This window comes from Sturnus vulgaris, chromosome Z (assembly GCF_052056855.1).
Source record: "Sturnus vulgaris isolate bStuVul1 chromosome Z, bStuVul1.hap1, whole genome shotgun sequence".
NCBI lineage: Eukaryota > Metazoa > Chordata > Aves > Passeriformes > Sturnidae > Sturnus > Sturnus vulgaris.
The window spans coordinates 30,686,350-30,708,707 of NC_142283.1; the positions used below are offsets into that span (position 1 = coordinate 30,686,350).

At 37.5% G+C, this 22,358-nt stretch overlaps 1 protein-coding gene across 1 annotated transcript in view; it reads left to right on the top strand.

Moving 5' to 3' along the window:
* Window positions 1-14,138: 14,138 nt before the first annotated feature.
* The window catches only part of SLCO4C1 (solute carrier organic anion transporter family member 4C1), a 37,891-nt gene continuing 29,671 nt past the window's right edge, over window positions 14,139-22,358 (top strand). Inside the window, exon 1 of the mRNA XM_014892409.2 lies at window positions 14,139-14,475. Within this exon, the coding sequence (XP_014747895.1) occupies window positions 14,235-14,475 (241 nt within the window). The 5' untranslated portion in view covers window positions 14,139-14,234. The remainder of the gene's footprint in view (window positions 14,476-22,358) is intronic.

Below are 22,358 nucleotides of genomic sequence, written 5' to 3' on the forward strand. Positions count from 1 at the left end.
GCCACTAGGCCACCTGAAATGAGATGTATATATGTCTGCAAAATATATGTTAGTAGCAAAGTAACACCTGTCAGTTGAAAGAATGACAATAATGGATGCAAAATATCAAAAGAAATAATTGCAATAGTAAATGTAAAAGATTTGCTTTGCTGAATAGTTTATGCCAAACATCTGAACAAAATTTTCTACAAGTTCAATTTGCCATGGAGCACCCAAAAAGTGTTTTAATAAATATGTTGCCTGGGTACTGAAGAGAGAACTATTGCTAGTCTATTAAAATGTCTGTCCTGGGAACTGTCAAATTGTACAGGATTCTTCCCCAAAGATAGTGTTTCTATAGATAATCTTTCAATTCTTATAAGTAGACATAATGTTTAAAGCCTACTGGATCTGACCATGAGCTCCAAAGGAGAAATTATTTCAGAAACAGCCAAATTCAGAGTTTCATGTGTGTTTATTTAGAGCCTTATCTTTGCTAATGATGAATTCTTGGTAATACAAAGTTTCACTGCGTTTTTTGAACTCAGAGTATAAATAACTTAAATTCACTAGCAAATGATGTAGCAACTGTCCAGCAATTCCAGTTCGTCCTAAAGCAATACATTAAATATGTAAATTATACACCTACATTAAGTTTCTCCTGTTTTGAACTTGAGTCAGCTTATTATCTGTCTTGAATATGCCATTGGCCAGAAAGTCAAATTATAAAAATGAAGATAGTGACATTGATAGACTGCATTGATTTACTTTACTATGTTATATAGCCTTTAAATCTTCAGGATTTTTTAAACTGGTCTCAAACATAATACCATAGTTCTAAAACAATGTTTCAAGCAGTGGCAATGATCTTTTTATATTTACATTTCCACTTCTGGCTGCTGCGCAAAGAACTCTTGTGAAATTGCACTGACTAAGTTGGAGCAAAACTGCTCAGTCTCACCTCCAGTTTCAAGCCAAGTGAAAGCTGAAGAGATTTCTGACAGCAGACATGGAATGTTGAAATAGGGGAAAATTACTTCCTTGTGGCTAAAATACTTAGCTGACCCAATACTGGTACAAAGGAAGAAATTCAGCTAAATGCAACAGTGTTCATAATTTGGGAAATCTGAAGACAGAAGGAGGAATAGTATTTAAAAAACACTGTTGAAGACTTCGTAGAAATCTGTAATGACTGTTTTTTAGTATTGGCGACAAAAAGTAATTTCTATTCAAGCAAAAACATAATATTTTACTGACTTTATTGCTTGCACACATTTAAAAAGAGAATTCAACAAAAGGAATAAAATCCATATTTCTGTAAGTGTTAGTAAGTGTTGACAAGATTGAGCTCAAAACTTTCGTGACACATAAATTAGAACAGTACAGAGTTAGGGAACTGGCATTGCAGAGTTGAAAAGCCTTGAAGGGTCAGTGAAGTAGGCAGGTGTGGGTGATGATCCCATGTCTGCTGCTGATGAGAGGATTTGCCATGCCTGATATCTCAGCTTCCTTCTGGGCAGCAAAAACTGCAGCCACCCGGCCCTCTGAGGACTTTGCTTTGATAATGTAGTCATGGACAGTGTGCTGATTAACTCTTCTTTTCTTGCATTTACACCTTTATCAGCTATTAAAGAAAAGTTGGTTTACTTCATTTTCATGATAAAGATCCTGCCAAGCTCTGGAATGAGAAATGAGAGATAGGAGAGGCTAGAAGAAAAGAGGTGTTATGGACTGGCCCAGTGAGATCCTGGCTGATGTATCACTGGTTTAAACTCTTAGAGCACCATGCAATGACAGCAAAAGAACTAGTTTCTGCTTTTCCATACCTGTTAACATGCTCGAACACGGCTTTAAAAATATTTGTGCAGTGCCCAAAGAGACAGTGCAATAGTTTATTTACAGTAATGCCCAACCCTGGGCAAACAAATGGGCTAGTTTAATATGTACAAATAATTGTAAAATAAACTGCAGCAGGGGTGACTCAGTCTCACAGCTTCTTCTCTGTGTTTGCCGTAGCAAATCAGATCATCCACTTCGAGAAGTGTCACCAGCAGTGGATGTTTGCTTTTCATTCAGCATTAATCGTCATAGAGGCACATTTAGCCCTTGAATGAAACTTAACAGAAAGAGAGTAATGCTAGAAATGCATAGTTTAGAAGAAAAATATTCTTTCTTGTCAAGGGAATTCCTTTGTGTTTCTTGTGAAAGAGTTCTTCTGTGCTCTCCCAAAATGCAGCTGAGGGTGTGAACCTACTCGTTTCATTTGAACAAGATGAATAAAGCAATTTTGAATGTATTCTGTTATGTAAGAGGTTTCAGTCATACTACTGATTTCAAATTCCAGAAATAATAATTTTTAAAGTGTTATTCTTATAGTCAGCTGAAATTCACATCCCTCACAAAAAAACCCCCAAACCCAAACCCCAAATCAACAACAAATAACTCTGAACTTTTAGCATTAAGGTATTATGACAGAACAATATACGACTGATATAATTGTCAACACCAATTATGAAACGTAGGTATAAAAGACTTCCTATAAAACAGATTATCATTGTGTACAGCAGACCCTGATGTTCCAAAGATGAGTGGCAATGCTTGCTGAAGCAGAATATCATTGGAACTTCTAGCCACTGTGTAGATTGCTTTAAAAACTGAGAAAGAAAAATTTCTTTCCTTTATGTCCTAATAAAAGTATTGGCTGCATCCAAAGCCCTGTGAGCAGCAGGGGAAGGAGGGGATTCTGCCCCTCTGCTCTGCTCTGGTGAGACCCCACCTGCAGAGCTGCCTCCAGCACTGGGGTCCCAGCACAGGAAGGACATGTAGCTGCTGGAGAGAGTCCAGAGGAGGGACACCAAGGTGATCAGAGGGATGGGGCACCTCTGTTATGGGGGAAGACTGAGACAATAGGGATTTTTCAGCCTGGAGAAGAGAAGGCTTCTGGGTGACCTAATTGCAGGCTTCAGTACCTGAAGAGAGCCCACAAGGAAGATGGAAATGGACTTTTTACAGGTATGTGTAGGGATAGGACAAGGAGGAATGGCTTACTGAAACAGGTTTAAAACAGAATCAGTTTAGATCAGGTATTAGGGAATTATTTTTTCTTGTGAGGGTGGTGAGGCCCTGGCACAGGTTGCCCAGAGAAGTTGTGGTTGCCCCATCCCTGGAAGTGTTCAAGGCCAGATTGGATGGAGCTCTGAGCAACCTGGTCTAGTGAAATATGTCCCTGCACAGGGGCGTGGAACTAGATGATCTTTAAGGTCTCTTCTACTTTTAACCAGTCTTTGATTCTGTGGTTCCATGAGAACGCAATATCTAGTTCCCTCTCCAGTTATTTGGCCACAGATAAATAAATTTTCTCACATCCATTGTTTGTTACATTCCTTTTTTTTTTTAATCTATCATGAAGGTATGTTCTAATACCATTAACAGCAATTTTAATTTTTTAACCAATTTTTAAATTAATACCTATACTAATATGCAAACAACTGAACTCTGTCCTCCCACAGTGACATGATACAGCAACATGGTCAAACTTTTCCTCAGTGTGTGCATTAGAACAGAACCCCTAGACTGCTGTTACTAGCATGTATTAGACAACTTACCCTACATTACTATCTCTTTTTGCTGTAGTAAAGTTTTTGAAGCTGCGGTGAAATTGTCTTTATCACCCAGATTTCTCGGTCACAAGTAAGTTCTTAACACACCACTGCAGGTATAATAGGGCAGTTGCTTTCTAGGTGGCTGAAAATGGATATTGACCTAAGCCCTATTCACTCATAGCACAGATAGATCTGACATCTGTGCTTTCAAATTATGATGAAACCATGGGCTCTTAACCACTGCTATAATGGAATGCACTATTCACCTTTAGCCATTAGGCGTTTCTAGGCCTTTAAAAGCTAGAACTTACATTCTAATACATAACTGAAAGGCATCTTATTCACTGAACTCCTTTCTTTCTTTCTTTTGTAAGACAAGCACACATTTTCAGTTTTGTTATTGAAAAAATGCTTCCAAATAAATGAAATCACAAAAAAGAGAAACATAGGTTCTAACATTTTCCTATATACATTACTAAGAAACATTATTACATTATTATGTTGAGGTCTAACTCAACATAATAATGCAATTATTATGTTTTACATAATATTTACATAATACTGGCTAAGGAAGTACTGGTTTCCAATCAGATGAAGACCACAGAAGTAGCAGCACATTAGGTATTTTCAGAGTGTACTAATGTTTGTAAACAACAATGCTAAACAAAGTAGTATTGAAATCAACAAGTTACTTTGAAATGTGAATTCATGCTATCACACAGAATATGGAAATGACAATAAACCCTGAGAAAATATTTTGTTTTTCTCAGCAGTCCAATTTGGAGCCCTCTTCTGGAACTTCCAAGTTTAAGGCCAAGTGAAATTTTATTTAATTTTGTTCATTTGAGACCTTGGGCCACCACTTCTGCCTCACAGAATCAGTCTGTTTCTTAAGTTTTTTCCACTTGATATGAATCACATTATTTTTATCAGCTCTTCTATCTCAAAAAGTCAGACATACAACAGTTGCATTACTTTGGCAGCTTGAGACATTCTACTAAGTAATATTTCTTAAATATTTCTTATTATTCTATAAATATTAATATGAATCTATTTTTAATTTTATTTTTGAACAAAAATGAGATAATGGAAAAACAGCAGATTGCTTTCTTATATTTACAATCTTTTATATATGTCGCAATCGTACTGATGTATTTATTAGTTGAAGATAAAACCTTACGGCTACAGTATTTTATTTGAAGTTAATATTTACAACATGGAGTCCAAATTTACAGATATGTAGATTTTAAATAAAATGACTTTATAATTTTTATGTAAGAAATTAAGTAAAAGTGAATCAAAGAGTATTTTAAATATTACACAGAACAATGTCATGCGAATTTTGTCAATAACATATATTTTAAGACATTAAAGTGCTTAACAGGTAAAGGTGGCTGGCCCAGTCTTGAACATAACGGATGAATTGAGAAAGTTAATAGTATTACAAATATATGACAAGGATTTTAATAATCTCTCCCTTTAAAACAGCTTTTATTTCCTCCTGCCTGCTTCTGCAACCTCTCCACATATTTACAGCAGCGTCTTGTGTCTCACAGACTCAACAGATAAGATTGCTTCTGAAGGTTGAGGCCAGAATTTTGGAATGCTTAATCTGGTTCTGAAAGAGAGCCTGCGTTTTATAGATTACACTGATTAGTTTATTTCTGAAGGTTAAAATCAGAATTTTGGAATGCTTAATTTGATTCTGAAACACAGCCTGAATCTCTGTGGAATTATTTTGGCATGGATGATGCATGGGATGATGCACAGGTAATCACTGCCTTTTAATACTAACATGTAGTCTGAATAAGATTTAATCTATGGGGTAACTGACTGGGTAGAAGTTTCTTTTTCACAACTGCCAATTATTTAGTTCATATTGTCTCATAAACATTTCAAACATTCACTGCATTGATGGATTTAGTGTTGGAGATTTAGCTTAAATAATGGCTTAAATGATAAAACATATAGGATCTCAATTAACATACTGCCACACAACTGGGCAGACTGTATTTAAGAATTGAATTTTAAAATATTTCCTATGTAACACAATTTAATGTAATGCTGCCCCTGAAAAATAAATGCCATAATAGGTTACAAAATATACCCAGAATCCATATTTTTCTTAATCCCAATCAAACAGGAGTCTATTTAAGAAATATAATAATATTTTATATTATTGTATAATATTTTATAATATTTCATATTAATGTTAAGAACTGCATGTTACTTTATATTTTGTCATAGTTTATACTTACATACTTTTCTATTATATTATATTTTATTGTATTTTACTTGGCTTAAAATTGCATCCTGAAAATTACCAACTTTTCTGTTTCCACATAAAGAATTTGTTCCTCACATCATCTGCTACTAAGGGTGCACAGGTCTTTTATCAGTATCAGCAGATAGACCTTTTACATCCTCTAAAAATATTTCCTAAACAGTTTCATTTACATCATCAGTTTCATTTATGGAAGAATATTGCTGTTACTGAGAGTTCATACAATCTTGATGGTGAATACACATTGTAGTGTTCCTACTCATACAAGTGATTACTTGCTAGTCTTCATTTATTTAGAATGCTTTCCAATCTGTTCAATTCCTTCTCAAAGTTTTCCTTAGATAATATAGCATTCTTCTAAAGATAATATATTCCAAGTAGAATCAGTTGTACACTTTCTTCTTGGTTGTAATCTAGTAATCTGAAAAATTTCTGAGGTCAGAAACAATTTTGAGAACTACTTAAACCTTTGGCATCTTCATGAATGTGAGCTGTATGCTTGGAACAGGGAAAAAACTATCTAAGGTTCAAGTAAGATTACTAATAGCTTCTTGTTGGAGGTAAAATAATAGGATATTGACATAATAAAAAAAAATGTGTGTCCCCAGCTGTTTGCCATTTCCATATAAACAAGGGTGTGGAACAAATGAAGAAAAATACATATTAATAGTAATTAAAGAAATAACAAGGGAGATGCAGAGCTGCTGCTATTTGATGTGAAGTAGTTCAAGAAAAATAAACAAATATTCATAATGTGTGTTCTTCCTTAATCAGGCCAACCAGGATGTCCAGTGCTCCAGACTCCTTCCTCCCATCCATCTCTCCTTTAGGTTTCCATGGATGTGCTCACACAAGCTCTGACATGGTGCATCTGTGCTGCCCTGGATTAGGGATCAGGGAGTAGAGTTCATGAGTAGGAGCTGGGAGAACTTTGGAAGCTGCATCATGCCCAGGTCCCCCTCCCTGTGATGTTGATGCCCTCAGTGCCTGGCTCCCCAGGAGCTGCATAGCAGCAAGTGCTGCTGCTTTACAAAACCAGTCATGAACATACTTCCATCATGTTCACAGTCTAACAGTGATGGAGCTGTACTGTCTCCATACTTCAACCACTGCTCACTTGTTTCCCCTCTGTAACATCTCCTATTATCTTTAATATCCTTTTCTTATGACAAGTTGCAAATGTCTGCCCTGTGTTTCTGATGCCAAGTGGAAAACACTATGGATTGTTCTCTCACTTTTAATATATCCACAATTATTCCTGAGATTTTGACTTTTCTCTGGTGACACACCTTAAGGCACTTTGAGTCTGAAGCCTAAAAGAGCCTCACATGGGGTCTGCACCCAAACCTCTGCCCTTTTGCCTCCTGCCTGGGGCTTCAGGGGACGACAGGGGAGAGGCCCCTGCTCTGCCTTCCTGGCCATGCTATTGTCCTTTGCTCTTGGCTCTTAGTCCTCAAAAGAGCGACTGCCCCTTGTTGCTCCCTGACCTCAGGTTAGGGGTTATGGTACCTGGTCTTTCAAGCAACTGCTGCTCCTTACACAGTCATTGATTACTCCAAAACTCTCTGTGAGGTTGGATGTGAATTTTTGCTCCCTCAGCCCTCCTGAAATGTCACCGTCTCAGTGTGCCAGTGCTGAAATTGCCACCTGGATAATTCAGGCTGTTTATGGGGAAATTTGACTAAGCCACTCTCCAGCTGATCCTTAGCTATTGAGAGGTGATGACTAGTAGCAGATAGGTTCATAGGCTATTCTCCTGCCCTCCTTTACAATGTCCCTTTCCAAGTTGCATAGGTGAAAAGATGATAGCAGCCTCTCCCCCATTACCCAAACTGAAGCCAGCAGCTTTGGGTCTCAGAAGGTTTGTGAAAATCTGAATAGAAAACTAAAGGAAGGGCTGAACAAAAGAGATTTCTGTCTGTCATTTTAGCTATATACAACTTAGACTCTAAATGTTAAAAGCATGGTCATTGAACTATCAATAATTTATTGATTAGAGGTCTAAGACAGTGTGTTTGTTTTACCTAGAAGAAATCTGAGTTTAACAAATTATTCAAAATTCAAGGAAGCTATTCCAACTTGGATACCATAACTTGGTGATAGCAGGAACTGCCTGTAGATGTGTCAAAATCTTCCCATGCCTTGCTGTTTGTGCCATGTCTCCTGACACTTCTAGGGGATATGTTACATCCTGTCCTGGTAAATTTACTGGGAAATCTTCTAATCCTTTTTAACCCTGTAGCTCTTTTGTCCCTGTTCAGGCTGTTAAATAGATTTATTGTAAGATTTTGATTATTTAATCTTGTGTTGAATGCAACCCTTTCTTTCTGCACAGTTCTTTAACATCATCTACTTAAGTAACTGTACACTACACAAAAAAGTGAGTATGATTTATTTGATAGAAGGCTGTTAGTTTGGCTTATTTCTTTTTTCTCAGAGCTTCAGCTTCCCGACCAGGTCATTCTTAGCAAAATAGGTAGCTATGACCAGGATATTTTAATTATATCATCTGAAACAGAAATCTTGTTATTCCATTGCATTAGTCACTATAAAAGTGAAAAATAAAATCTAGTACAAAATTAGATTGTATATGAAGCAAATTTAAAATCTGGTATAATCAATCTCTCAATCAGAAATAAAGAAATGGAAATGTATTATTATGGTTTCTTGTGAACAACACCTATAACATGATTCTATGTATAAATTAAATACAATTTTAATTATTGTGCTATGGACCTCTGAAGGGGTACTTGAAAATAAACCATTGAATGAAGCACAACACTCTTTCCCAGTCTAATAAGTCACTTGAGCATCTTTGCAAAAAAAAAAAAAAAATCTTGTAATTGTTTAACTTCGTAATTTGGCTACTCTTTGTTAGGAGTTAACATACAAAAGGTTTGAGGTTTTTCTTCACTTACATGTGTGATATACTCTATGAATTAAATCTACCTGCTGAACCTGATATCCAGTGCTCAGTAGGCTAATTGCTTAATTTGCAACTAAAATTATTTTAAACGCTAGTGCAAGTGTTCGATTGACTTTGAATTATCAATTTCTCTTTCCTTTTTCATTTTCAGCTTTTAATTGATGTATATTTTTAAATATTATTTTCAGTATTTTGCTGTTTTCTGGTTTAAAATAAATTTTAAAAGGTAATTAATACCTAAAGAGCTTAAATTTTAGAGTATTTTCTGTTCAAGGAAACTTCTGAAGGCTTAATTTGTAAATAGATCTTTTTAATAGAGATATTTTAGGGAGAAAAAATAGGATAGAAAATAGCACATTTTCTTCAGCTTAATAATTTTCATGTACCACTGAAGAGTTTGGCTCTGAATTGTCTGCACTCGCCCTTCAGGCATATTGATAAGATCCCGGTCCAAAGCCTACTCTTCTCCTGGCTGAAGGGTTCTGTCTCTCTCAGCCTTTCCACATAAGAGAGATTCTTCGGTCCCTTCAACATTGCAGTGGGCTTTCACTGCACACTTTTCAACTCCATTTCTCTCTTGCTCTGGTGAGAACTGCATGCACAGCTTCAGGTGTGGTCTCACCCATGATGAGTAGAACTTACCTGGGGATGAAACCATTAAAGCAGATTTAACACAGAGGGGCTGTGTATTTTCACCTGCAATATGAACATTATATATAGATTAAACTCAGTGCTAAGAAAAAACAAACTGCCATTATGGTAAGCATAGTATATAAGATAGAAATTTTGTGAATGTTCCAGCTCTGTATATGCAGAATGTACTGTATATCATAAAACTTTAATAGCTGTCTGCCACTAGAGGCCATCTATTTGCTGATGAAACAAACAACAAAGCAGATTCGATTTAATTTAGTTTTGTTCAATCTGTGATGCAGGCAAAAAGAAAATAGAAAAGACTTTCCAGTTTTAGAAAACACTAAAACTAGTGTTTCTTTAAAGAAATAATTCATTATTCTCTATTGGTCTACTTATTAATTTCCAAGGGTAGGAAAAGTACATGGAACTTACTGTTTGAAAAATTCATTTACTCTGGTGATGGTATTAGCTCTGAGTATGTTTACCAGTCAAACAACATGAAGGTTACAGAAAGCAGGTGAGGTTTGGCTGAACATAAAAGATTATGGCATTGAGACAAAAACAGGAGAAGCCTTGAATTTCCACATTGAGACATATTAATTAGGCAGCTTAATAAATTATGGGAATAACTATAGGTATTAATTGTAGAATATAATTTTAGCCCTTTTAGTATCGCTAACCCAGTAATCAAACAAACATACAATTACATGTTTTTAACTTCAGGATGTGTTGGTTCGACTTCCCAAGAATTAAAATAGCAAGCCTTAAAAAAGATCATTATTCAAGAAAATACCTCCTTTGTTATATATTCAAAATAGGGGGAAAGCTGATATTGCTTCTTTGGGCCCATACTGGTGTCACAATTAGGCACAGTCCAAAGTAAAAGCTACTTTACTGTAATTTAAGAAGATACAAGACTCTAAACAAACACCGCTGTGGTGACAAAAGAATATGATTTCCCTGAGGTACAATGGGATTTGGAGATACCTTCAGCTAGTTAGATCCTACAGAAGTATAAATAGCTGTAGGTTTGCTTTTTTTCACTTTAAAAAATATTAACGTCTTCAAAAGGAGACCAAAACAGATAATTTTTACTTAAATAAGTAGAAAACCTCACATAGGCAATAAAAATCCCTTTTTTAACATTATTTCCAGAACAAACGCACCATCAGGACTGAAACAGGATTAAGATCTTACTAGTAATATAAAACAATGAAGACAGGCTAGAGAAAAAATAACTAAAAAATGAAATTCCTAGTTCTACAAGCCAATCAGACAACTAATTTCTATTTTATTCTGACTCTCTCTGATAACTAACATTCCTCTTCAAAACAGAGAAATATGCTTAGTAAAAGTGCTATTTGCATCTTTTAACAGCAAAAAGTATGTAAAAATTCAAGACCAATTTTCATTAAAAAAATTAAAAGAAGATATAAAAGGAGAATCTCCATATTAAAAAAAAAAAAAAGTAACCTTGGTTTTAGTAGTATTTTTTTCATTAATTCTGACCCAGCCAAAATAATAGAAAATTATGCAGGGAGACTTAGTAAAGACAAAATAACTAAAAGAAGAAGATTTTTGTTTGTGGCAAGTATAAGAAATAAAATTGTGCAAGCACTTGAAGACTTGAAGTCTGAAACATGCAGCAAAAACTGAAAAGCTGCCTGGAAATGGTATTCTAAGGACTCCAGGTTATCTGCTTTGCATCTTGTTTTATAGCTGGAAGACTCAAAGGGAATACTGTACTGACAAAATGTTTTACTAAGTTTCTGGGAGATAATCTTCTTGCAATATGGAAGTGGGTCTGTGTTCTGCTTGGCCTTTATATGAGAGGGGATTGCTTTGAGATCCTTCAAAAAATTCTTTGAATATGCATTTTCCCCCATCTGCCTTATCTGATTGCAAAAGCTCAATCACTCAAAATTCAGAGAATGGCAGTTCTGAAACTTCATGATGCAACTCTATTTCTTAAACAAAACCACAGGTATTATCTAGCATTCCCATGATTGCAAGAAATGTGACATGGCATGCAACTGGACAACTATGACTTGTGAGGCTGCAGACTCAATAGCTGATCAAACACTTCACTACTGTGAAGTTAGAAGAGCCACAATTTCATAAGTCTTCCACAAATTTAGCAATTTTTTTCTTTAAAATAATGTCTCTGCAAGGTATTCCAATATTAATTTTATTATATTCTTCTGTAATAAACATCCTTATTTTTCTGCTGGAATATAACGTCCCATCCCTCCTTTACCCGTAGGATCAGAAAGGGACTTCCTAGTCAATCAGTTCTCATGTCTTTATCCTGGTCATAACTTGATCAAGCTCTATTTGGAATTTCAGAATTCTGTAAATCCATTACTAGTTTGTTCCAAAAACTCACCTCTACTGAAGATTAAAAGCCTTCTAATGTCAAAGAGAAAATTAATTTAGTCAGTTTGCTCATTTGTTCTGAAACCTTCTGTTGCATTTTATCTTTTTAATTATGGTTGCATAAGTGGTACCATGCAAGGTGCCACTTATAAGTGGTATAAGGTATAAAGATAGAAGTGGTACACTACATAGAATAACATAGAAATGAAACTTTATCAGGTATATCTGACTGCAGTACACCCATACACTGTTGGTCATATTTGCCCTTTTGATAAGCATCTTTGGTCAAGGCAAATACCTCTCTAAATTCACCTCACAGTCTTTTACTATTTTTTATCTGAGCACTCTAGATACTTCCCCTAGAAACCACTTATATTTTGCCATTTTGAGGTAGGTTTTGTGTCCAGTCTTAAATGCCAGGAACTTAAACTTCTATAATGGCTTTAGATACTGTCTCAGAGTAAAGCAGCTTATAAAAACTGGTTAAATCTGCTGCATTTCTCTGTAAATAGTTTTTGCGGACATAACCAGCACAAAACCATGTTTTATTCTCTGTCTCTCCCTGTCCCTGTAGCTTTCTCCTAAAATCTGTACTCTACTAGCATGGTATAAATTCTCAAAAATTCAATCTAATTTAATTTACTTGATTTTTCAATTCCCTATTTAATTTCCAGATTAGACCTACACTGGACACCATAATGCTACCCTCCTCCCCAGTTTTCTTAAAAATGTTGTTGGCTTCATCTGAACATACTTTTTTTCATACTAAGCTCCACTAGCTTCTCTTTTTGCCTTCCGTTCTGTCACCTTCCTGTGGTAATAGAACAAAACCACTACTTAGTCGAGTGACAACTAGATCAATGTAACAACCAACCTAGCTGATCTGGAAGATCAAGGGAAGTTTACACGTCTTCTCAGCAGTATAATAATTTAGCAATTTCATGGGTTACTCTTATTATACGAGCATATAGGTACTTTAGCAAAGATCAGGATGTTATTTCAAATGGCATGTCCTACTTTACTATAATTAGGAGGATAAACAAAAAAAATTTGGAAACAAGAAAAGAAGACTATTATTCTTCCTTTAAACAGACTGGTGTGCGAGGTGGTTTATGCATATTCTTAGAACTCTCAAGAAGCTGGTAACTGGGATATATCTAGATAGACACTTGAGGAAACAACATTCTGGATTATAGCCTGAAATCATAATTAATTACAGGGCTTGGATCATCAGTGACCAGCTTCACTGGGAAGCAGCTTTCTGCACTCCTGTGGGCTTGGGAAGGTAATTTCTGGCTGTGGGGGTGGGACAGTACCTTGGAGGGACCCTGAGATGGCCGAGGAGGAGGGTGGAGAAGAGCCAGGGAAGTCCATGGCCCACCAGCTCTAGCCACCACTCACTGCCCCTACAAGATGCTGCAGAAGCAGCAATAGCAGCTGATTTTCCATTTTCAACTTATCTATTTGAATAAATAGAAACATATTCTCTCATTTAACATACTTGTTTTATTTTTACAGAAGAATCATTCCATTTAGTTTCTATGTTGTTATATGAATACTGGAAAATGTATGCTTGTCTCTAAGAACAGATGGTTGGGAATTCAAGATGATGCCCTGGTTTCACTGTGAAATCAAAATCACTGCTGATGGTTTCAATCCTCTTTCTCTTGACTCTAAAATGTCTTGGACTCTTTAAAGGGGAAGGTTTTCAGGACTAACTTCTACTGCCCAGAGATGAACACCGGTGGTGAGAGCTCTGTCTGGATCCCCAGACTCTCTCCCAGTTATTCTTGTGCAGATGAGTCAATTAATTTATATTAAATGCAAACAAACTCAGGTTATCTTATGCCTTTGACAAATTCTCATGATTGATGTCTACAACTGAGTCAATGTGTTTGATGTGTTTAATGACTGGGAACTCTGGCATGTGGAAACTTTTTGAGGTACAGGAAGAGAATAATATTTCAAAAAGATAGTATCTGCAAATGTCCAAAGTTTTTGTTTTGGGCAGATCATGTTCCCTAAAGTGGGAAAGTACTATATCTGATACATTTTGCAACTTTTCTATATTTGCAACACTTACACAGAACATTTTAATAGGGTTTTTTTGGTTGATTTTTGGGGGTTTTTTTCCGTTTCTCGAAAGAAACATTCCTGATGACTTTTCTCAGGCACGTGATTTTTTTTATTACTATTTTGTCTTTTTACCCTCAGAAAGAATACTGCTGGAGAACATCGACATGCCTGCCCGCTGTTGATACGGCGGAATGTCAGTGTAAGGGCGGCCGCGGGACAAGAGCGGGGAGGATCGGGGAGGGGCGGCGGAAGCGCCGCCACCTGCCCGGCGGGGCCAGGCCGCCCTCGGGGCATTTAGCGGAGCGTTGGGCGCGAGTGCGGCTCGCAGCCGCGGCTGGCAACAGCCTTGGGCGCCATGAAGAGCGGCGGCATCGAGAACCCGGCATTTGAGACGCCTTGCTCCGGCCTCGGCCAGCGGTGCTCCGCGGGCTCCGCCAGGGCAGATGCCGGCGCCGGCGTCGCGGCTCCCGCCCGGCCCAACCCTTACCCCGAGGAGGGGCGCTGCGGGTGGGGCCCTTGCACCCCCAGAGCTCTGCAGCTCTGCAACAATTCCGAGGGGTACTTGGCTGCCTACAGCCTATTGGCCATCTTCCAGGGTAAGCTGTCCCTGCTGCCAAGGGCACACGCTGTTTCCCGTCCCGGTGCTGCAGGGAACCGAGCAGAAGCCTGGGCTGGGCAAGGCGGGGAAGGAATGGTGATGTTTTGGGTGGTGGGTAAGGAGAGAAAGAGCTTTTCTAGTGTTATTGCTGAACAGTGACGGTAATGGTTTCACTAGGGAAAGAAAGTACACTTGTTCCCGGGACGTTGCACAGTATTATTCTTTGTACTTTAGTCTGTTTCTCTTTTTTTCTCTTCCCACGTACTTTATTGACCACTGCTGAGTCCACGGTCGTACCAGCTCTTTGCTTCATGAACTTGTCAATACTGCATCTCCACTTACCACAGGGAAGTAGGGCTTCATATACACACACAGGCTTGCAAGCCAGGGATTAAAACTCCAATATAAATATAAAATTGTAGTATCCCACTACTTTCTTACCTGCTTGCTAATTGAAACACTATCCTGGCCTGGTTGGGTGGAGCTTCGGGTAAATTTGAAAGCAGCAAAACCCTGTGATTTTGTTCTGTGAATCCCAATGCAGCCATCTTCCTAAAACTTAACTAATGATTTAAGCTGACATTGGGAGTAACCTGAAGTTTAGCTTGCCCTAAATTCCTGTTCAGCTTCAGAGATTCTTACCCATATTTTTGGTTTTCTGTAATGATTGATTAGGGCCTTAGCAAGCCTTAGACTTAGAAAGTAGAAATGTTGGCCGAAGGGAGGAGAATTATTACTGCAAAAAATATAAAAAATTGTGATTTGTGAAACTTCAGTACTTGTCTGCCAAAAGGAGTGATTTCGCCCATATTCAAAAGCTTTCAACTTTATTTAACTAGCTAGAAAAGAAAAGGATGTTTCCTGAACAATTTGCTTTTAAGCTCCTTGATGTTACTCATAAAGGGATTTCTCTTGAGGGGTGGAGGGGAATGTTGGGTATTTGATGTCAGAGGACAGAATAGCCTACACCAAAGAAATGCAGGGTTTGGATGGATGGCTCCATTCCGTCTAGAATGACACTGAGGCAACTGGGATGGTATGAGGAGAAGAGAACTGGGGACTTTGCTTAAAACCTAGATGGATTTTAATGCTACTTGTGATGCTTGGAGAGTCAGAGCATGAATTTAGTATGTGTTTCTGTGAACTTTTTCTGATTTTAGCCCCTTCAGATTCTGATCTTGTCTTAGCATACAGGTTTAGTGTTAGAAAAGAAGTATTTAGAAAGTTTTGGGATAAGCCTGTTGTTTCTTGCTTGATTTTGAAAGGTCGTGCTACAGCTGGTAGGATCAAAAGACGATTACTGTTGCAGTTGTCCTGCCAAATGTTTCTCTGTAAATAAAAAAAGATGGGTGTGTCTGTGGAAGAACTTCTTACATCATTAAATTTCAATAGTAGCTGAGTAGTAGAAGACTTTTAGAATACACATATACATTTTTTTGATTGCACAAGAATATGGATATGCAATTAAAAAGGGCCTGAATATGATACTGAAAAGATTGTTAAACTAAACAAAGTGTCTTGAATATTTCTAGCATGTCTAAATTTCTTAAAATCAGTCCTTCTGTTCTGATCTGATTGTTGAGCTGAATAACAAACTCAGCATACTTTAAAATCCTGGTTGTAGTCTGGATAGGTTCCCAATCATAAAAGCAACTTGTATCATAAGAATCTCTGTCACCTTAGGAGGCTATGGGTGTTACCTGTGCCACTCATCCAGCCATTGCTTCTTTTATCTAACTGTATATGTATGTATCTAACTGTATACATATGTATATATATGACAGGCACCTAACGAATCTAGTTCAGGTTTAGGGCCTTAAAGGAAGGAAACTTAAGATGTTTGTTTTGGAACCTGGTGTAGGCAGGGATGGTGTAGACTTTCTTGATGCATTCGTGATGGAATCTGTACCTGGATTTTCTGAGAAGACCAAGGAGATTTTCTTTGGTTAGAACATAAAGGAAACTGGGTGCTGAAGGCAAGCTGCAATTCTTTTTGAGATGTAGGAAAAACAAGGGTCATCAGCAAGAAATTCAGGCTTATGTTTGATACTTCGTGAAAATATTCATATCTTGTAGTTTCAGAGTTTAGATAAAAACACACAAAACGCAACTAGGATTTTGAAGTTATGTGATTTAATACAGTACTCTAGTTTGGGTCTAATAATTTGGTTTACTCTGCAAATTACAGAAACCATCACTGAGGAAGATAAGATATATCTATTAAACTTGCCTAATGCACTTCTAGAAAAGATTATTTCTTAATGCATTGAAGATTAATGAAGTAGTCCATAACACACTTTTAATGAATGTAAGTTGTTATACTAGACTTATTTTAAATGAATGAACATAGTGGATGATTATCTGCAGTGACCTGGTGTGTTGTGCATCTAACTGAAAGCATGCGTTTGTCAGAATATTTTCTAGCTGCTCTCTAAAATAGATTGTTATCATTAGCACCTGATATACTGTATTGCAGCCTCTTAGAAGATTTCAGGTGGAACTTGCTCCAATTTCTGGCCCTTTTTGTTTCAAGTACATGTGAAACCTGTATTTCCAGAATACAAAACACTTATTTGCCTAGAATGTTTTTTACATCACTAATACCTGCTTTCTGTATGGCACTTAGAGTTGCCTGAATGTATGATTATATCTAGTAATACGAGTAAATGGATATGCTGCAGTTCATAGAACTGTAGTAGAAAACAAGGTAGAGGTTATCTCACTATTTTGAGTACAAGAAGGACTCTTTATTTCTCGTGTCATTAGTAATTTTAAGTAAATAAAACAACAGAACCACAGTTTGAGACTGGTCCAATCTAATCTACCTGAAATCTTTGAGTATCACTAATATTTTATAGGCTCATCAGACCAGGTACTTTTACCAAGACTTTTTTAATTGTTATTTTTGTGTGCCTGTTGTTAAAGCAACCATTCTTATAACATTTTTTGAATGGATGAAGAAAAAAAGTACTCTTGTGTTTTGCGATAGCAAATGAAGTTGGGGTTTATAATTAATCTGGATTTTATGTGTCAATGCACACTGTACCTAAATCTCTAACAGATGTAGCAGGACAACAAGGTTTTGGTTGAGAACAGTTAAAAACTAATTTCTATACTACAATTTAAAGTGTTGGGATGGCCTTAAGAATTTTTTTTTTCAGATCAAGTTAGTATCAGCCAGGTTCTGTCTTTCTTGAAGAGACTTTAGTGATTAATCACTAGATGATATAATTGGAGAAGTTATGCTGCCATTCATCACATCTGCATTTTTACAGATGAGATCTAATTATCCAGTATAATTAAATGGAAAGTTTCATGGCTTTGTGATAAATGTGATTCGTGCTAATTAAGTTGTAACTATATTAACAAAATTGTATTTAGATCAATAGAAGACAATTGTTACAGAGTGAGAAGGGGGAGATGGGTGAGACAGGATAAAAGACATCTTACAGATGTTGGGAGTCGAAGAAAGAGGTTAGAAGAAAATCAGATAAGAAGAGTCGAAGGACGAAGGTCTGATAAGTGGCATCTAGAAATACAGCTTCAACCTTGAAGCTGTCAAAAATGGAATGATCACAAGCATGGGACTTAATTAAAGTCATGTTATGGAAAACATCTGCTCAGTCACACAGGGCGCCTGCGCTACCTGCAGGTCACACCTCGGTCACTGATGATGATGATGGGCCTTCACCGGAAATAAGACCCTTAAAAGGATAAGAGACCCCCTAACCCATTAGTAGAGCATGCGCCGTGCAGTATAGTTACGTAGATCTTAGGAATAGAAACTAGGAGGAGCTTTCTAGAAACTTCTGTAGCCTACAGTATATAAGTGGGATTGTTAGCCTGGATGCTTTGATACGTGAGGAATGGCGAGCCACTCCCCGTATCCCCGGTCGGAGGGGGGGCCCCTCCCCGGTCGGTTTTGCTTATGCTTTATACGAACCTCAATTATACTAAATTACTTACTGTCAAATTTTGTATATTCTTAAATATATGCACTTTGATTGTTTCATCTCCAATACTTTAATTGTCATCTCCAATACTTTGATTGTATTCATTTTGTTACTATTAAAAACTTACTATTAAATTTAATCTTGTTGCTTGATAAATTGGGAAAAATAGAACATCATTCATAACAATTTGGTGCCGAAACCCGGGAACTCCAGTCCAAGTGAAGAATGGGTAGTTTTGGGAAGGAGCTCCCCACCAATTGTTAAGGTGGTCCCAAGGCTAGACCAGGCTCTCTTGGAAAAGGAGTTCCAAATTAAAATAAAGCATAAGCAAAAGAAGCTCGCTACAAGGAGGCATGCCAGAAGAAGAAGGCTCCCGTGAGAACGCCGGCAGAAAGGGAAAGGTGCCCGTAAAACGTCTTGTGCACAAGAACCCTGTGCGAAAATGGGCTGTGTGAGTACCATGGGGTTGGGTAAAGGGGGCGGCTGTGTGCTTGTGTGTGAGTGAGAAATGTCTGAAAGGGGAGAGCGAGTGAATACCCCGGGAGGGACTGGGAGGGAAAGTCCCAGCCCGAGAACTCACGAGAAAAGTCTTTGAGAAGGGAGCTGATGCTCGGAAGAAGTGATTTAAGAAGGGAGTGAATGAGTCAGGTTCAACTATCTGTTGGGAGGATAATAGATGGAAGTTTCAGTACGTGATTAAGAAAGGATTGTGGAAAATAGTCAGAAAGAGAGGTTGGGGAGAGAATAAAAAGAAAAGAAGGAATTAGGTGTGAAACAAGTGTTTGGCAAAAGAAGTGAGATTGGTATATTAAGCGAAGGAGTTGAACCGCAGAACGAATGAGAGAGAGCAAGGGAAATGTTGCTGCCAGAGATGGGTCAGAGGAAAAGTAAAATCTCTGACCCAGGGGTTGTGAATTATGAGAATAGTTCACGAGAACCCGGTGTGCCTGGGAACCGAGAGGGGGTTTACCAGAAGGGGAGCGAGATTCCTCAGGACAGCCCCCTGGGGATAGTGTTACAATACTAAAGTACAAGGGAATCCCAAAGAGAAAAAGTAAGCAGAAAATTATACAGTACTGTATGTTTGAGTGGAGAAAAGAAAAGATTTGTGCAAATAATTTGTACTGGCCAGAGTTTAAATCATTTGAAGATTAGATTTGTCAGGTTTTAAATCTATATATGAGTTCAAAACAACGTTTTAATTAGGAAAAAAAAAGTTAATATGCTGCTTTGTGGCTTCCAAAAAGTGTGTGGGGGGTAAATTTATAGTTCAAAGGCAAGAAAAAGAAGGTTATTCCTTATACCCTTTGCAAACTAAAGGACGGGCAGCAAGAAGGGACTGGCTAAAGCCATGGGACTCGTTAAATCACCTCCCACCCCCATACAGACAGCCTGTCCAGCCTGTCCAGCCCTTGGTCCCCGATGCACCCCCTATTCAAGACGAGCCAGTAGCACACAGAACTAGAGGCAGAAGGGAACAAGAGGAAGAAAGTGACAAAGAGGGCGAGGAAGCAGGAAGGGAAGATAGATTATACCCTCTTAGAGAGGTTCCAATGGCAAATCTGGCCCCAGGACAGGGACCTATTGGTTACATGAGTGTTCCCCTGAATACTAGGGACGTTAGGAAATTTAAGAAAGAGATGGGCAGGATGCCAGAAGATCATATTGAGGTAGCAAAGAAACTAGATCAGTTATTAGGACTGAATATTTACACCTGAGTGGAATTGCAGTCTATTTTAGAAATCTTGTTTACAGTGGAAGAGAGAAATGATTAGATAGTCAGGAATACAGGCTTAGAATAGAGATCATTAGAAGCCAAACCAAAGAGATCAGAAATGGCCTATGGCAGATCCAAATTGTAATAATCAGGAGGTAGAACATAGGCAAAATATGAGAGATTTCAGGTAAATGATTATCCAAGGTATTCAGGAAGCAATGCCCAGAGGACAAAATATAGGGAAATGTCTGAGTGAGCACCAAGAGAAAGATGAATGCCTGGCAGAATGGTTAAAGAGACTAAAAAGAAAAGGATTTGCAGTTATACTCAAGCATAGACCCCGATACACCAGCAGGGCAGGTCCTTTTGAAAACACAATTTGTAGCTAAGTCTTAGGGGGGGGACATCAGGAAAAAAATTAGAAAAGTTGGAAGATTAGCAGGATAAGAGCTTCAGGAGTTGTTAAAGGAAGCACAAGAAGTGTATGTTCGGAGAGATGAGGAAAAGAAAATTAAAGCCAGGATTCTAATAACAGCAATCCAAGAAATACAAACAGCCACAAACACTAAGAATTTATCAGGAAAAAAATATTAATTCAAGAAAACTAAGGGGGGGTCAGGAGCTCATTTATTTAATATGAACCAAAATACCAGAAGACCCCTTGATAAAGCTGAAAGTAGATTCTCAAAATGAAGAAATCATATTTTTAGTAGACACAAGGACTTTGTTTTAGTTTAAGGTAAATTTAGAAAGAAACTTTTGAATAGAATTTTTCTGAGAAACAAATTTAAGCAATCTTTTTTTAATTAATTAAAGAAAAAAAAAATATTTCCTCAGAGAGAAGTGGAAAAAATAACTATTTATTTAACAGGCAAAACACTTTTCAGTATAAAAATGAACAATATTAAACAACAAAACTTCTTATTGTTTCAAAAAGATGACAGATTCAAAAGAAGGTTTTTTTGTAAGTTGCAGCTTAACTTACTTAGTCTGGTATCAGTTCCTTCAGTGCTGGGAAATGCCTTGGCCCAGGCCAGGCTTGGTGGGCTACGGTGTGAGCTTCCAGTGCTTTCTTGGGTTTTCAGTCCAGAGCAAAATTAAATAATTCAAGAAAAAAAAAAAGAAGAAAAACACACTCCAGGGAATTTTTTACTTTAATTGGTTAAGAAAAAAAAAAAAAAAAAAAAAAAAAAACAAAAAAAACACCTAACCAAAAAGCAAAAGAGAGTTCTCTCCCGCTGTCCACTGCAGACAACTAGGTCTGTGAGCAGGAATGCGGGGGAGTCAGTGTAGTTTCTGATAACTAATTCTGCACTTTTTCTCTCCTCTTTCACTCCTGGAATCAGTCTTAAAGCTGCAGAATTCAATATTCAACACCAACTGAACAGACTATTTAAAGATACAAGCATCATAAAATAAAAAGAAACAATTTGGCTGATAATAAAGCAGGGGGGAGCCCTAGGAAAAAACGGCAGTGTGAGTGTGGCTTTTCAGGAAGCAAAAGCACAGGGTGGGGCAACATGCTTTTCCTTGGCAGAAGTGAAAGCTGTGAAAAAGCTGGGGGTAACCCTGAAAAAAGGATGAATTTTTCTGCCCAATAGTAAAAGAGCGGTGCCAGGACTTTTGGCCCAACAGATCCCAGACAGCTCACATGGGGGGGATTCACTGGGGCACGAGAGCACTTTGTGACCATTTTTGTAAAATTTTATAAAAAAAAAAAAACAAAAACAAATTACTCAAAAAAAATTGTAATAAATCAAATGAAACTAAGGAGAGTACTGGGTGCCAAAAGCTACAGTCCATATAGGGTTAGCATAGAACCACTGTACTTTGGGACCAAGGGAGAATGTGATTTTTGTATGTGCAGTGAAAAAAAAAAATATTATTTTACTGCTGTTTGAAATACCAGTTTAAAGTTGTTTTAAAAGGTGCATTATCAAAGTCTGGACATCCTGAATTAACTGCCTGCTGCAACCTCATTGAACCTGAAGGCAGAACAGCGCTGATGAGAAAGAATCAGACACCTAGTTGATCAATGAAAACAGCCCAGGAGGATTGAAAAATTTCTCCAAAAGCCTCCAACAGTCAACATTAACTGATTTATTTGAAGAACTACCACTCAAGAGAAAGAGACTGGTAACACCTATTATTGAGGAGGCCCAAAAACAATTAGAACATTGGCAATGTCGTACTCATGGCTTAGAATGCCGC